This window comes from Panicum virgatum, chromosome 1K (genome assembly GCF_016808335.1).
Source record: "Panicum virgatum strain AP13 chromosome 1K, P.virgatum_v5, whole genome shotgun sequence".
NCBI classification, from domain to species: domain Eukaryota; kingdom Viridiplantae; phylum Streptophyta; class Magnoliopsida; order Poales; family Poaceae; genus Panicum; species Panicum virgatum.
Window position 1 is genome coordinate 54,536,905 of NC_053136.1, and position 15,269 is coordinate 54,552,173.

Consider the following 15,269-nt stretch of genomic DNA (forward strand, 5'->3'; position numbering starts at 1 on the left):
GGTCGGAAAATTTGAATTCTGGGTTGGAAAATTTGAATTTTGGGAGGAAGAGTGAGAACTGTCGAGAATCGCACATTTAATGTGGATGTTAATCTGAGCCGTTGACATGTCATAGAGGTACTCTCTCCGTCCCAAAAAGACCGTCCTTCTTTGACTCTTAGAAACTGCGTTGGACTGCTCGTCTTATTTAATTTTTTTTACAAATATTATCACTTTTGTTATGACTTATTACATCACTAATGATATTTTAATAATATTTTATTTATTTTATAATATACATAAAATTTTTGAATAAGGCGAGCTGTCAAATGCAGTTGTTTCTGAGAGTCAAAGAAAAAGGGTCTTTCGGGACGGAGGGAGTATTGCCGTATGGTCGCCTCCTGGCTACCACACCTACCAACCCACCTCCCTCTAAAAATCCAGAGGCTTCGCACCCTCCTTCTCGAGCCTTTCGCCCAACCCATTCCATTCCCCAATCCGACCAAACCCTAGAAGCCATAGATTTTCGATCGGAGATTTGGCATGGCAATGTCAGATCCCCCAGCCGCCGTGATCCCCAAGCCCGACGGCATCGGCGACGACGACGAGTCGGTGGAGATCCGGGAGGTGTGGGCGGACAACCTCGAGGAGGAGTTCGCCCTGATTCGTGACATCGTCGACGAGTTCCCTTTCGTCGCGATGGACACGGAGTTCCCGGGCATTGTCTGCCGCCCCGTCGGCGCCTTCCGCTCCCCGGCGGACTACAACTACGCCACCCTCAAGGCCAACGTCGACATGCTCCACCTCATCCAGCTCGGCCTCACCTTCTCAGGCCCGCGCGGCGAGCTGCCGGCCCTCGGTGCCGGCCGCCGCCGCTGCGTCTGGCAGTTCAACTTCCGCGAGTTCGACGACGCGCGCGACATCTTCGCATCCGACTCCATCGAGCTGCTCCGTCGCAGCGGCATCGACTTCCGCCGAAATGCCGAGCGCGGCGTCGATGCGCGCCGGTTCGCGGAGCTCCTCATGTCATCCGGCGTCGTGCTCAACGATTCGGTATACTGGGTTACCTTCCACGCGGGATACGACTTTGGGTACCTCCTCAAGATCCTCACTTGCAACAGTCTCCCAGACACGCAAGCCGGGTTCTTCAAACTCATGAAGATATATTTCCCAACCGTGTACGACATCAAGCACCTCATGAAGTTCTGCAACAGCCTGCACGGGGGGCTGAACAAGCTCGCGGAACTGCTCGACGTGGAGCGTGTGGGGGAGTCCCACCAGGCCGGGTCTGATAGCCTGGTCACGTCCTGTGCGTTCTGGAAGCTCAGGGATTCATTCTTCGCTGGTTCAACAGAGAAATACGCAGGCGTGCTGTATGGGCTCAATGCAGAGAATGGTGTTAGTGCACATTGAGGGATGGCATTCTGTTTGAATTTTAGCTATGTGAATGGATTGATTTAGGACAGAAAAGGTGGCAAGTGTGCAAGAGGGCTCAATTAAGACCAATTCTGTCTCACTCAGTTCCACCTCATTTGGATGTAATCCCAGTGTAGTGTTCTTAAGTTGCTCGTTGAAATAGTTATTTCTCTTTCGGCTTTTGCTCTCCATTTTTTCTTTTTCTCCTAGCAAGATAGTACTATACTAACTGAAAAGTAGTAAAAGATCGCCTTTGAGACTTAAGCCATGACACTTGCATTGCCACAATCACATTAGTCCAATTTTGTTTTCTTTATCTTAATGGGAAAATAATCAACATGTTGCTCTATTGTCAATATACCCTTTACATGAGAAGTTGGCGGTCTTAAAAATAATGATAGTGTAATATTACATTATATCTAAGCATTTATAAAAGTATAGTAAATTCGATGACCCTATGAATGCATCAATTTCTGGTTTCAGTAATTCTGTATCGCCTTCTTGAGATTTTTGCTGTTTTGACCGCGAAACCGTTGGGCTTCTCTAAAATGACCATGATATGTTGGGCTTCTCTAAAATGACCACGAATCCGTTGCCTTGTCTGTTAAAATGACCACAGCTGCTGTTTTAAATTATTTACTGTTTTTTGGAAGTATTTAGCCACGAGAAAAGACCAAACTATCCCTGTTATACCTCCAGGCGCCCAGGAGCAGCCCAGGAACAGACCGGCGCTCCTGGTACGCGCCAGGGACCGGGGGAAAATGCCGCGGCGCTCTGGTAGGCTCCCACGACCGGCAAAAAATGCCAGGAACCTATCCGGCGCTCCTGGGACCGGAAAAAAATCACCCGAAAAAATTCAGCAGGGAGTTGCAGCAAGGAAAAAAGAAAAAAAAACACTCAACAACAAGTAGATTCATTTGAACAGTTAATTCTCATATTGAAACAACAATTCTCATATTCAACATTCAACAAGTAGTTCAACATTCAACAGCAAGTTCATACATTCAACATCCAACATTTGGTTCAACATAAAACATTTCAAACAACATTTAACATTCAACACTCAACACTTGATGGAACTGATGCATTTTTGTTCTTCTTTGGAGCCAATTTTCGAGCAGGCCTCCTGTTTGGGAGCTGAGATGAACTTCCTTCTCCCATCTCCACACCAAGTGTACTACATATACATGATACGGTTACAACAATTTTTTATGACAACATTTTTTTGAAGAAAACAATGTTAGGTTGTTACCTAGTTGATGAAGGTTGAGGAGGGAACCAATTTTTAGTAGTGTTCTTCCTCGGTTGTCTCTTCCTGCAGCCATCAAGTCAACAAGTTTTAGCTCCAAGTAAATAATTATTAGGTCCAATATACAAAATAAAAATCACTTGCCTTTTCTTGGTTCCATTTAGCTCACATTTGTAGCTACTAGCTCTATGTCCCAACAGGCCACAATTTCTGCAAGTTGTGGGGCCTTTAATCCGTTTCTTTTCTTTCTCGGTCTTCATTCCTTCATAATTACATACCAATTTCTCGGTCTTCTTCTTACCACCACTACCACCTTCAAGAGCACCTTTGATTCTATTCTTCCTCTGCCGGCCAACACTTCTTCTACCAAGTGGTGCACCAATTTCAAGTTCTAGGTCAACTTTCACCCATTGTGATCTGTCAGGAAGTGGTTCTATTAATCTCTTGTATGCATTCTTGAACCTTTCCACTGAGTAGTATTCATTCACAAAGTTCTCCATCTGCACATCTCTAGTGGGTTGTTGTGTTATAAGAGCTAAAGCATGTTGACATGGTTTACCAGTGTGTTGCCATTCCTCACATGAACACTCATGTAAGTAAGCTTTCACAACATGTCTCACATTAGTACTTGTCATGTCAACTACTTGTGCAGCATAATGATCACCTTGTACAACATTCAAGTGAGCAAGACCCCTAGTTTGTGCCCTCAAGATATGTAGGACAGCTGGTAGTATCTTACCTTGTATCCTTTGTGCAATCTTTCTCCTCTTATGCCATAGGACCATTATCATCTCCCTCAACTGGTCAGCAAGCTCATGTGGCAAATCTTTGATACCTTTAATCCACTTGTTAAAAACCTCAGCTATGTTGCTGGTGACATAATCACACTTGATGGCCGGATTGAATGCACTTCTCATCCATTTGAGGGTGTGATATGTCTCCAGAAAGACCTTTGCATCAGCATGAGCTTTCACTATAGAAATGTGATGGTCATGCACTTCTTTCCTATATGACCGGGCGGCCGGATACATATGTTCTTTGTTTGGAAAAGGCCTTTTCTTGTAATTGTCCATAAGATGTTTGAAGCACTCTCTATGTTCAGCCATTGGGAAAACATACTTGATAGCATTTGCTAAACTTTTGCAAGCATCACTAGCGATAGCAAGTAGTGGAAGATCTCCTATAGCCTTGTGCAAATGTATCATGAACCACGTCCAATTATCTTCATTTTCAGAATCAATGAACCCATATGCAACAGGATACATCCAATTATGGCCATCCACACTACAGGCTGAAGCTAAGTGTCCACTCCATCTCCCTGATAGGGCAGTAGAGTCTATGGCAAGATAAGGCCTACATCCTTCCAGGAAACCCTCAATGCAAGGAGCAAGTGCACAAAAGAATCTACGAAAGTAAGGTAGACCATCTTTTACCTCCACATCAACTTCAATGACACTGCCTGGCATCCTTTTCATTACCTCAGCTTTCCAATTATAGAGTAGCCCAAAACTCTCTTCCCAGCTGCCATATAAGTCCTTAAAAGCCTTTTGCAAACCACGCCAAACTGTGTCATATCCAATGACACAGTTATGATCGTCCTGCAGCTTGATTTGCATGTCCCGTGGTCCCATATCAGGAGTTTGCTTAAGGATAATAATTGCCTTTGAAGCAACCCACTTCGCACTAGGAGTAGTTGTCTTCCTCCTCATGCTAGATGTACAACTATGACCCTCATGCCATCCCGCCACCTACATTAAAACAATCACCATCAGTAACTACAAGGACCATCATATTTGACAAAGTAATATAACAAAGGACCATCATATTTGACAAAGTAATATAACAAAGGACCATCATATTTGACAAAGTAATATAACAAAGGAGAAGCTAAAGAAAAAAACATTACAATGATAGTTTGTCCACCCTTTGTTTCAGGTCGTCCATGCACATGCCAAGTACAATCATCGGAGCCCATACAGTATCCATCATATCTGACGGGAGTGGTTTTTGCTACATGCAACTCAAATTCCTGATTCATGGCATATTGCCTTACTGCAAGCCTAAACTTTTCCATTGAGGGAAACAATGCACCTAGTTTGAACTCAGGATTATCTGAGTCATAGTTAATCACCCTGTCATCTGGTATGTTATCATCCACAGGAATGGCTGCACCATCATCAATATCTATATGTGGAATTGTAGGCGCAGCCATCCTACCCCTCCCTGTCATTTCATCCTGAGCTTCGAAACCCAAAGCATTGTACAATTGCTCATCACTAGCAACTTGCAACCTCCCTTCCACATCAAGGGATTCGATAATTTCTAAAGCATCCCAATCAATTACCTCAAAGGCATTCTCAATAATTGGTTCGACATCTGATCCACTTGACAATGCAAGCCTGCACAATAATATAATGGTCGCATAAGGTAATTGGTTCGACATCTGATCCCTTCCTCTGCCCAAACACAACAATACTAGAATTTTACCTTTCACAGATGGGAGGCTGCTCGGAAGCAGGAGCGCCTGCTGCCGGGAGGGGCTGCTCGAGCAGGAGGGGCGGCGTCGGCCCAACCAGGAGGGGCGGCAGCAGCCCAAGCAGCAGGGGGGCGGTGCTTGCCCAAGCAGCAGGGGGGCGGCGGTACCCCAAGCAGCAGGGGGCGGGCCGGGAGCTGCGCCCGGATCGGCCTCCGCTCCATCGCAGGCCGGATCCCACCGCTCCCGCTCCTCCTCCACGGCGGCCTCCTCGCGCCGCCCGGTTCCGGCCATCGCGGGAGCGCCGGCCGTCGCGGCGAGCGGGGCGGCGGCGCCCGTAGTCGCGAGCGGGGCGGCGGAATCGGTCGTTGCGGGAGGGGCGGCGGCGCTTGTCGTTGCGGGAGGGGCGGCGGCCGTCGTGGGACCTGGCGGCGCCGGCGCCGGAGACGCCGCCATCCGGAGGAAGGCGGCGGCGTCGGGGGTGCAGGAGTTTTTTTTTTGTCGGCAGCAGAGGAGTCTCGCAGCAGAGAGATAACGTTTATTTGAGTGGAGGGTAGTTTGGTCAGTTCATGTGGAGAAAAATTAACAAAACATTAAAAAAATGAAAAACTTAAATTTGGTCATTCTAGCGTATGGGGCAATGGATTCGTGGTCATTTTAGAGAAGCCCAACGTATCGTGATCATTTTAGAGAAGCCCAACGGTTTCGCGGTCAAAACAGCAAAAATCGCCTTCTTACTTTCAAACGCTGTTTTCACATCAGATGAAGCTAACATAATTTGGTATTCCAATAGCAGCCTTGAAAACTCACACTTGTACACATCATTTTGTCCCATTGTTTGCTGAGGCCTTGTAGAATCTGTTTGTAAAATCTGACGCTAGTGCCTAGTGCCGCCAATTGACTGTTGGACTTTCTGTCTCTGTAAATGTATCCTTCCATGAGTACTATGGGAACTTTTCAAATGTTTGAGTGTACATATTTCTTGGAGCTATTCTTTCAAACTATATGCAGAAGCCCTTATTGAAACGATAAAATAAAAAGAAAAGAAAAGAAAGGGAAAAAAAGAAACTATGTGCAGAACATAAGTATCAGCAGTTTATATTCTTCTTGGCCACGTTTCTCCATGATACTCTGGATCATGATAAAAATGTCCTGAGCTATAGATGCTGATGCATGTTCACTTGCTCTTCAGAAACTCACTTCGATTGCGGTCCGTCTCCTTTGTCGTCGACTCGGCGTCCTCCCCCAACTCATCATCCCAGCGAAACGAGCTAATTGCTTCCTCTCGGCCTTATCCTATCCGTCTACAGTAAAGTGTGAGGGGAAAAGGCGAGTGTGAGGGGAAACGGCGACAGAGAGGCGGAGCAGCTCTTCTGGCGCGATTCCGCCGGCCTGCTTCGTCTCCGGCGGCCCGGAAGGCGCCGGAGAGGGAGGAGGCCGCGGAATCGGCGCCGGACGTGTATAGGGTAGCTTCTTTGTATCTACGCCTAGGTTGTGCTCGCCGTCTTTTGATGGCGGAGCTAGGGTTGCCGGAGTCGACGACGGCGTCGGCTCGCCGGCGAATAAGGTTCCCCACCATCGATGTGGTGAGGCTTTTGTTCCCTCCTTTCCCCGTTGATGGCGACGGCGACGGCGTCGACGGGCGGAGGGGAAGGTTAGTGTTCTTCCTCTGTGCGATGGGGAAGGGACTTTTGTGCTCCCCTTGGGGCTTCTTCTTCCGCGTCGGTGCGTTCGTCACTGGCGGCGGATTTGTGGTCTTCCTCTGTGCGATGGGGAACGATCTCCTGTGCTCCCTCGTGGGCTCTTTATTCCGGGTCGGCGTCTTCGGGGCCGGCGGCGGATTTCTTGCTGGGCTTCTGCTCCTCCGTGGAGCGAGCGCCAGCTTCATCTTCGGCTGGCCGTGGGGTCTGCTGGAGGTGCCCAAGCTGCTGTTCATCTCCTTCCGTGCGCTGGATCTGGGTTCTGGTCCTCACAGGAAGTGGAGAGAAGGGGTGATATTGGGAAGCTTGAAGGCCGTTGGTGTCAGCTTCTTCGTCGGGATTTGTGGTGACGATGGTGGTGGTGAGCTCTGGAGCCCAGGGATGGAGCTCGACGAGATGAACAGGCTGCCTCATTTGAGGAAGAAGAAGGGCTTTGTTCTAATTTTATATTCTGTAGGGGTCTTTCTGCAAAAGGGATGCACTTGTACTGGGATTTGTTCCTTTCAATGAGATGTTTCCCTTATCGCAAAAAAAAAAAAAGAAACTCACTTCGATTGGGACAGTAGATATGTGTATTGCATTTGATTCATTTTTTTACTAATGGTAATGGCTGAATAATTAGATCACCTTAAGGATAATTTCATTGTTGGATGCATTCCTGCTACTTTGTTTCTTTTTTCGTTTCATATTAGACTGTCAATTGCTTTGGTTTTTACAGGCCCCTCTTGTGGATTGATTGTTGAGATTGATCCTCATACCCTCTGATTTCACCTGGTTCTTTAGCATGTTTATTACTTTTACTCATTGAAATAGTTATTGTCCAATAGAGGATCTTTATCATGTGGAGAAAATATTCTTCATGTTCCTAAAATGTTGCAGATTCCAGTACATCGTTTTCTGGGAGACAACAGGTTCAGCTTAAAACTAGCTTGCATCCAGGCTGGAGTTGGTGGGCTTTAAAGGTTAGATTATTTTAGTTTTTGCTTAGCCTCAGCTTGTTATGTTGATCACCATATATTCTGATGTGGCTAATATTGTTCCCCTTAGCCACTGCCTTTTGCCAGCTTATCGAGAGAGCTTACAAAGTAAATTATTCAAACCTTAGAAGTTTACCTAACATATATTTGGATCGTGTGATCTTCCATGTTTTGCAGGTATGCCTGGCGGTGTACCTGTCTTATGTATTTTTCTTGAGGATGCATTCTGGGTGTTCATACTATTATGCCTGTCAAGACAAGTTATGCAAAGAGTTCACTGGGAAGGCAGCTAAACTTCAATGTGCTAGTCTCCTGCGATCAGCTCAAAACTGTCCGCATTCTCACATCCATCGTTCGGCAGAGACTCTTCACCAGCACACCTCATCAAAGCATGGATTCGCTCGGCGCACAACTCATGATTCTCATGCTCACTCTTTGGCAATCGATCAGCTTGTACAGGGCACCGTGTGGTCCCTGAATTAATGTAATATGAAATTGGTATTAACGCCAGATTCATAAAACCTATGTACTTCACACCAGGTTATCAGGAACTTTGATTGTTCCCCAGGCTTTGCAAAATTCAGTTGGCGCAATCTCACCTGTATATATGTAATTACCTGGATGCATCACTAAAGGCATGGAGTGCTAAATTTCGATCCTCCAAACTAAGGCATGAAAGAACAGATAAATAAAATCCATGCAAAATTATGTATCAAAGTTGATTTCCAAATACATCATTGAAAAATGAAACAAATGCTACATAAAAAAACGTTTATACTTTTCTGCCTCATCTATTTTCCCTGTAACTCTACAAACTTGTAAGGTACTTCTGAGAAGGAACAACAAATCTGCTTATTCACTTTGCTCAAAGCCATCCTGAAAGTGAGAGCAAGATTCTGGGGCCTGATCTGTGGAAAATTCTAACAGAACCAGAACAGCTCAAACATTTTATCGGCAGATGTTACATGCAATGCAGCTGCCCAGCTTTTTGCGGATAGAGGGGGTAAGAAACAAGTTAGCAAGCCGTGTTCTTGCATCACAGAACTGGTTGCACAACTAAATAAAAAAAACTCGACCTGCGAGGGGCTAGCTGCCCCCCCGAGCATTCTTATAAGAAGGAGGCCTTCTAACGCAGGCCGAGAACCCCCCCGAACCCCGGCTCTTTCTGACCTTGGGTCTGGTGCCATTTCCTGGAACCATTACCCGGGCCGGGACCGTTACCCACTGGGCCGGGAAACCGTGATGCCAGGCCGGGCCAGGCCGACAGCCCAAGCTATCAGGAGCACAGCGAGGGGGTTTTTTCCCCCACAGGCGGGGAAATTCGCCCCGGTGGGGGTTCGAATCCCCCACCTGTGGAGTGCCGCTGGTTGCTTCGCACCACTCGGGCTAACAACCTTAGGCGTTGCACGACTAAATAAGTGACTGGGGAATGATCCAACGGTAAGAAACAAGTTAGCAAGCCCAGCTTGAAGAAGCTCTGGTAGTCCAAAGGTTCAGGTGATCCTTGAGAAGTTGTAAGTATTTTTCTGTGTTGGTTCAGGTGATCACTTCATGCTCCATGTTCTCCAAATACAATCTGAGGGTTCCCAAGGAGATGGAGTTACTCAGGTTAAACACTGGGCAGGGACTCCAGGAGCTCACCTTTTTTGGAATCTTATTTGCAGGTTCTGTTCTGGACTTTGCAGCTCTAGTTGACAAGTCGATTAAATGTTATTTATCATTTGACTGATGATTGCCTGTTCTGGTAAAGGTCAATCCATTGCATGTGATATCTATCTTACCAGCAAGTATGATCAATCGGTCCATTTCTTCATCCATAATAATCTGATCTTTTGTTATCATCTCAAGGATATTCGGCGGCACAATGTCAGCATTGATACGCTCGAAGCAATGACTTGTATAGGGGCAAGCTTGTTAAGTTAAACCTTTGGAGAACCTTAGCGTATCTATATGCATCATCAGCACTGCCTTGCTCCTCGAAATGTTTTGCAATGGCCTCCACCAGTTCAAGTGGAGGTCTCCAATGGCAGCTCTTCAACAAAGACAAACCTTTCTTCATGGCATCCACAGCTTTGTCCATCTGCCTACTCTGAACATATCCCTCCAGCAGTATCTCCCATGTCTTGTAATTTGGACATGCTCCTTTCTCTAGCATGTGGAGGTGGAGCCTCTCAGCCTTTTCAATCCACCCATTCCTCACATAAGCACCAAGAAGAACATTTGAAACCCGCACATCATGCTTCCTGCACTCTGCTTCCCAGCTTCCAAAGATCCACTCAGCCCGGCTGATGTCACCAACTTTTATTGAACATAGCAGTGCAGTCATGTAGTTTGCATTGGGGATTCTACCTGGGACACTTTTACTAGCCTCCCACAGTCTCAAAACTCCATCACTGTCATTTAGAGCCGCATAACATGTCATTAGGAAAGAGTATCCTAAGCGCCCTGTTGGCGACAGTTTTGTTTCTGCTTTTCTAAGGCAAGCTTGCGCTTTAGTAGTCAGTCCATGCATCCTGAAGATGTTGGCTAATGTGCAGTATGTGCTCCAACCAATCTCCACCATATCATCATTCACCATCTCCTTGAACACTGATTGTACTGAGGCAACACCAGAGACTTGAGCACATGCATTCATCCAAAGGTTGTAGGAGAGAACATTTCTGGGAACATTATTGCGTTTCATGAGGTCAATCACACTAAGGACTTTTTCATACTGACAGGTTGCAACATAGAGCTTCATCATTTCATTGAATGTGTGAGGATCAACAGGCAGCCCACAACTCTGCAAATCAGCCATAAAGGTTTCAGCCTTCTGTACATTTCTTTCTGTAACATAGCAGTGGAGTAGAGGGAATGATGCAGCTCTTTTGGCAGCAGCGCTCTTTAGTTTCTTGTAATATTCCTCAGCTTGAGAAGCGCCATGAGCTTTAGCAATCAAGCCCAGTCTAGCTGCATGATCCCATGATGACAATTCGAGAGAGTTGCAGGAGTCCATCCAAGAGAAAACCTGCAGCGCAATGTAACATTCTTTAGCCAGTGTAGTCCTTAATATGCTACAACAACAACAACAACAACAACATAGCCTTTTTTCCCAAGCAAGTTGAGGTAGGCTAGAGATGAAACCCGAAAGAAATAAGTTCAAGGTTCAGGCACATTGATAGCTAGTCTCCAAGCGCTCCTATCCAAAGCTATCACTTTAGAGATGTTCTAATCCTTAAGGTCTCTCTTAACCGACTCATCCCACGTCAGTTTAGGTCTACCTCTACCCCTCTTTACATTATCGACTAGCTCAAGGATCCCATTACGCACCGGCGCCTCAGGAGGCCTTCGTTGGACATGTCCAAACCATCTCAGCCGATGCTGAGTAAGTTTCTCCTCAATTGGTGCCACCCCGACCCTATCCCGAATAATTTCGTTCCGGACTCTATCCCTCCGTGTGTGCCCGCAAAACCACCGCAACATCCGCATCTCTGCTACACTCAGTTGCTGCACATGTCGTCTTTTTGTAGGCCAACATTCAGCACCGTATAATATCGCCGGACGAATTGTTGTCCTATAGAATTTGCCTTTTAGCTTTTGTGGCACCCTCTTGTCACAAAGGATGCCAGAAGCTTGCCGCCATTTCAACCAGCCAGCTGAAATTCTATGCCTAACATCTTCATCAATGTCGCCATCCTTTTGTAACACCGATCCTAAATAACGAAACGTATCCTTCTGGACCACCACTTGCCCATCTAGACTAACGTCTCCCCCCTCATGCCTAGTCGCGCTGAAATCGCACATCATGTACTCGGTCTTGGTCCTACTAAGTCTGAACCCTTTCGACTCTAACGTGCGTCTCCACAGCTCTAACTTCCTATTAACCCCTGTCCTACTCTCGTCAACTAGCACCACATCATCAGCAAAGAGCATACACCAAGGGATCTCACCTTGTATATCCCTTGTGATCTCATCCATCACTAAAGCAAATAAATAAGGGCTCAATGCTGACCCCTGGTGTAGGCCTATGTTAATAGGAAAGTCAGTGGTGTTGCCATCACATGTCCGGACAAACGTCGTCGCATCTTTGTACATATCCTTAATGAGGGTAATGTACTTGGTTGGGACTTTGTGCTTCTCCAAAGCCCACCACATGACATTTCTCGGTACTTTGTCATATGCCTTCTCAAGGTCAATGAAGACCATGTGCAAGTCCTTCTTCTGCTCCCTATATCTCTCCATCAATTGTCGTATTAAGAAAATCGCCTCCATGGTTGACCTTCCAGGCATGAAACCAAATTGGTTTTGGGTCACACTTGTCCCTCTTCTTAGGCGATGCTCGATGACCCTCTCCCAAAGCTTCATCGTATGGCTCATCAGCTTAATCCCACGGTAGTTAGTACAACTTTGAACATCGCCCTTGTTTTTGAAGATAGGTACTAATATACTTCTCCTCCATTCTTCCGGCATCTTGTTTGACCGAAAAATGAGATTAAAAAGCTTAGTTAACCAAACTATTGCTCTATCCCTTAGGCATCTCCACACCTCAATGGGAATACCATCAGGACCCAACGCTTTACCTCTCTTCATCCTCTTCAAAGCCTCCCCGATCTCTACCTCCTGAATTCTCCTCACAAAACGTCTGTTGGTATCGTCAAAAGAGTCATCTAACTCAAGGGTAGGGCTCTCACTCTCCCCATTAAACAACTTGTCGAAGTACTCTCTCCATCTATCCATGATCTCATCATCCTTCACTAGCAGTCGATCTGTCCCATCCTTAATGCATTTGATTTGGTTGATGTCCCTTGTCTTCCGCTCGCGGATCCTAGCCATCCTATAAATGTCCTTTTCCCCTTCTTTCGTGCCTAGCCGCTGATACAGGTCATCATACGCTTTACCTTTTGCTACACTCACAGCTCGCTTTGCAACCCTCTTCGCTAATTTATAGCCCTCGATGTTGGCTGCACTCTTGTCAAGATGGAGACGCTTGAAACACTCCTTCTTCTCCTTAATAGCCCTTTGCACCTCGTCGTTCCACCACCAGGTGTCTTTCCCCTCCTGTTTGCCTCCCTTACTCACGCCAAACACCTCTGAGGCCACTTTCCGAACACATGTTGCCATCTTTAGCCACATGTCATCTGCGTCTTCTCCTTCTTCCCAAGGCCCCTCACCTAGCATCCTTTCCTTAAACGCTTGTGCCGCTTCCCCTCAAAGCTTCCACCACTTTGTTTTCGCAATCTTGGTACATTTGTCCCGGTGGACACGTACCCGAAGACGAAAGTCCGCCACCACAAGCTTGTGTTGAGGGACCACACACTCCCCAGGTATCACCTTACAATCTAAGCAATCACGTCTATCCTCCCTCCTAGTAAGGATAAAGTCGATCTGGTTCGAGTGTTGTCCACTACGAAACGTCACAAGATGGGATTCCCTCTTCTTAAACACGGTATTCGCTATCAACAAGTCGTAGGCTAACGCGAAGTTCAACACATCCTCCCCCTCTTGACTCCTGCTACCATACCCAAAACCCCCGTGCACTCGCTCGAACCCTACATTAGTCGCACCCACATGACCGTTGAGATCTCCTCCTATGAAGAGTTTCTCGCTGGTATGCACGGTACTAACCATGCTATCTAGATCTTCCCAGAACTGCATCTTGGTGCTCTCACTAAGGCCTACCTGAGGGGCATATGCACTGATCACATTCAAAACCGAATCTCCAACTACCAACCGGATTAGGATAATCCGGTCGCCTTGCCTTCTAACCTCTACGACTCCATCCTTAAGGCTCCTATCAATCAAGATGCCTACACCATTCCTACCCGGAGTTGCTCCCGTGTACCAAAGCTTGAAGCCAGTATCCTCAACCTCCTTCGCCTTCTGGCCCTTCCATTTAGTCTCTTGAACGCATAGAATATTTACACGCCTCCTAATTGCTACATCAACTAGCTCTCGCAACTTACCTGTTAGGGACCCTACGTTCCAGCTACCTATACGAAACCTAGTTGGCTCGGCTAGCTTCCTTACCCTTCGCACCCGTCGAGGGAAGTGCGAAGACCCTTGCTCATTTTTCACTACACCCGGGCGTAGATGTAGCGCGCCATTCAGGTGACGACCCGACCCTTGCTCACTTATCATTGTACCCAGGTCATGATACGACGCGCCCTTGGGGGGATGGCGACCCGGCCCTTGCCCATTTATCACCACACCCGGGTTCCGATGTAGCGCGTCGCTAAGAGGGTTACGCCCCAACGAGTTTCTTGTAGGTTTCATATCCATTTGAGTGGCATTTTTTATGCTGGTTTGCCAAAACCTAACGCAACCCTCCTCCTTTACCCGGGCTTGGGACCGGCTATGTTGAGACGACTCAGGAGAGAGAGTCTTCCAGTCAGCATAGGCGGAGTTGTAGTCCTTAATATGCTATGGCATATAATTCAGAAGATATCATGAACAGAACAGCCAAGCAGCAAAAAAAAACCTTGTATCCCTAACTTCAGAGTCTTGATAATAAATAAAGATCAAACATTACAAATATTTGTCCCGTTGCAATCAAACCCTTATCGAGTGCAAGTTAATCAATACAACATTCTTTGCAATTAAGCATTGGGGACAGCTCGAATCGATCAATTGCTTCGCAGTGCTATCTCCAGAATTTGGCACGAAATCAGAGAGCTTAGTAATTTGTTTACTGCTTTCGGTGTTTCTTTTATTCATAGGGAGGGCAACGCAGCTGCTCATAGATGTGCGAGTATGCCTTCGAAGGCCACTCCTCTTCTCTCTTGGTCCGGCATTCTCCCAAACTGGCTTGTGGAGATTGCTGGCAGAGATTGTAATGACTCTACAAATCAATAGAAACTCTCGTGATTTGCCCTAAAAAAATTGTATAGTTGTATCGTGCCATAATCTGCAACAAAAATAATCAAACCAAATGTGTGATCTTTCATTACGAAGGTAGCGATTACAGTTGTATTGTAGCAGTAGTGCACGGAACAGTAATAGTGCCATTGAGCTCTCATTCCCAGTGTTATTAGTTCCACAGCTAGAACGATACAGCAACAGTTCACAGTTGGCGCCTAAACTAAAACCAGAGCCTGGAGCACCCAACCTACTAGAGGAGGACTGCTCACCTCGAGGGCGTGCTCGTAGCGGCGTGTGCCCCGGAGCTGCACGATTGCGCGACGGAGCTCCGGCTGCGAGACGTGGCCGCGCTCCCGGGCCCATCTCTCGACGGCGGCCGCGGCGGCCCCGCTCGGCGGACGGAAGCGGAGCCGGAGGAGGCGCCGCGTGAGGTCGTTGTCCTCGCGGACCCGGGCGGTCGTGGGAGGGGCGGTGCTGGACGAGGAGGAGAGGGGTTTAGGGTTCGGTGTGCGGCAGGCGAGGAGGAGGAAGCCGGTGAGGCGCCGCGAGCGGCCCGCGGCAGCAGCGGCCATAGCCCATGGGCCCGGTTCACTCTCGTTGCAAACTGAATTATATTCGAATGCTAGGAATCATGAGGA

At 47.1% G+C, this 15,269-nt stretch overlaps 2 protein-coding genes and 1 pseudogene across 3 annotated transcripts; 2 read left to right on the forward strand and 1 right to left on the reverse strand.

Annotated features, from left to right (window-relative positions):
• Positions 1-371: 371 nt before the first annotated feature.
• LOC120645014 (probable CCR4-associated factor 1 homolog 7) lies at positions 372-1,586 on the forward strand. Its single transcript, XM_039921760.1, has one exon. The coding sequence runs from the start codon at positions 523-525 to the stop codon at positions 1,390-1,392; it is 870 nt and encodes a 289-aa protein (XP_039777694.1). The 5' UTR covers positions 372-522; the 3' UTR covers positions 1,393-1,586.
• Positions 1,587-6,235: 4,649 nt separating this feature from the next.
• On the forward strand, positions 6,236-8,373 carry LOC120645034. 2 transcript variants are annotated; one of them, XM_039921794.1, is made up of 3 exons: positions 6,284-6,771; positions 7,697-7,779; positions 7,972-8,373. In XM_039921794.1, exons 1-3 carry the CDS (start codon positions 6,735-6,737, stop codon positions 8,275-8,277), a joined length of 426 nt encoding a protein of 141 aa, XP_039777728.1. In that variant the 5' UTR covers positions 6,284-6,734; the 3' UTR covers positions 8,278-8,373. The 2 variants fall into 2 exon arrangements, with proteins under 2 accessions (XP_039777721.1, XP_039777728.1); XM_039921787.1 differs by having other exon boundaries at positions 6,236-7,779.
• A 94-nt stretch (positions 8,374-8,467) lies between these two features.
• On the reverse strand, positions 8,468-15,226 carry LOC120645031 (annotated as a pseudogene).
• Positions 15,227-15,269: the final 43 nt, after the last annotated feature.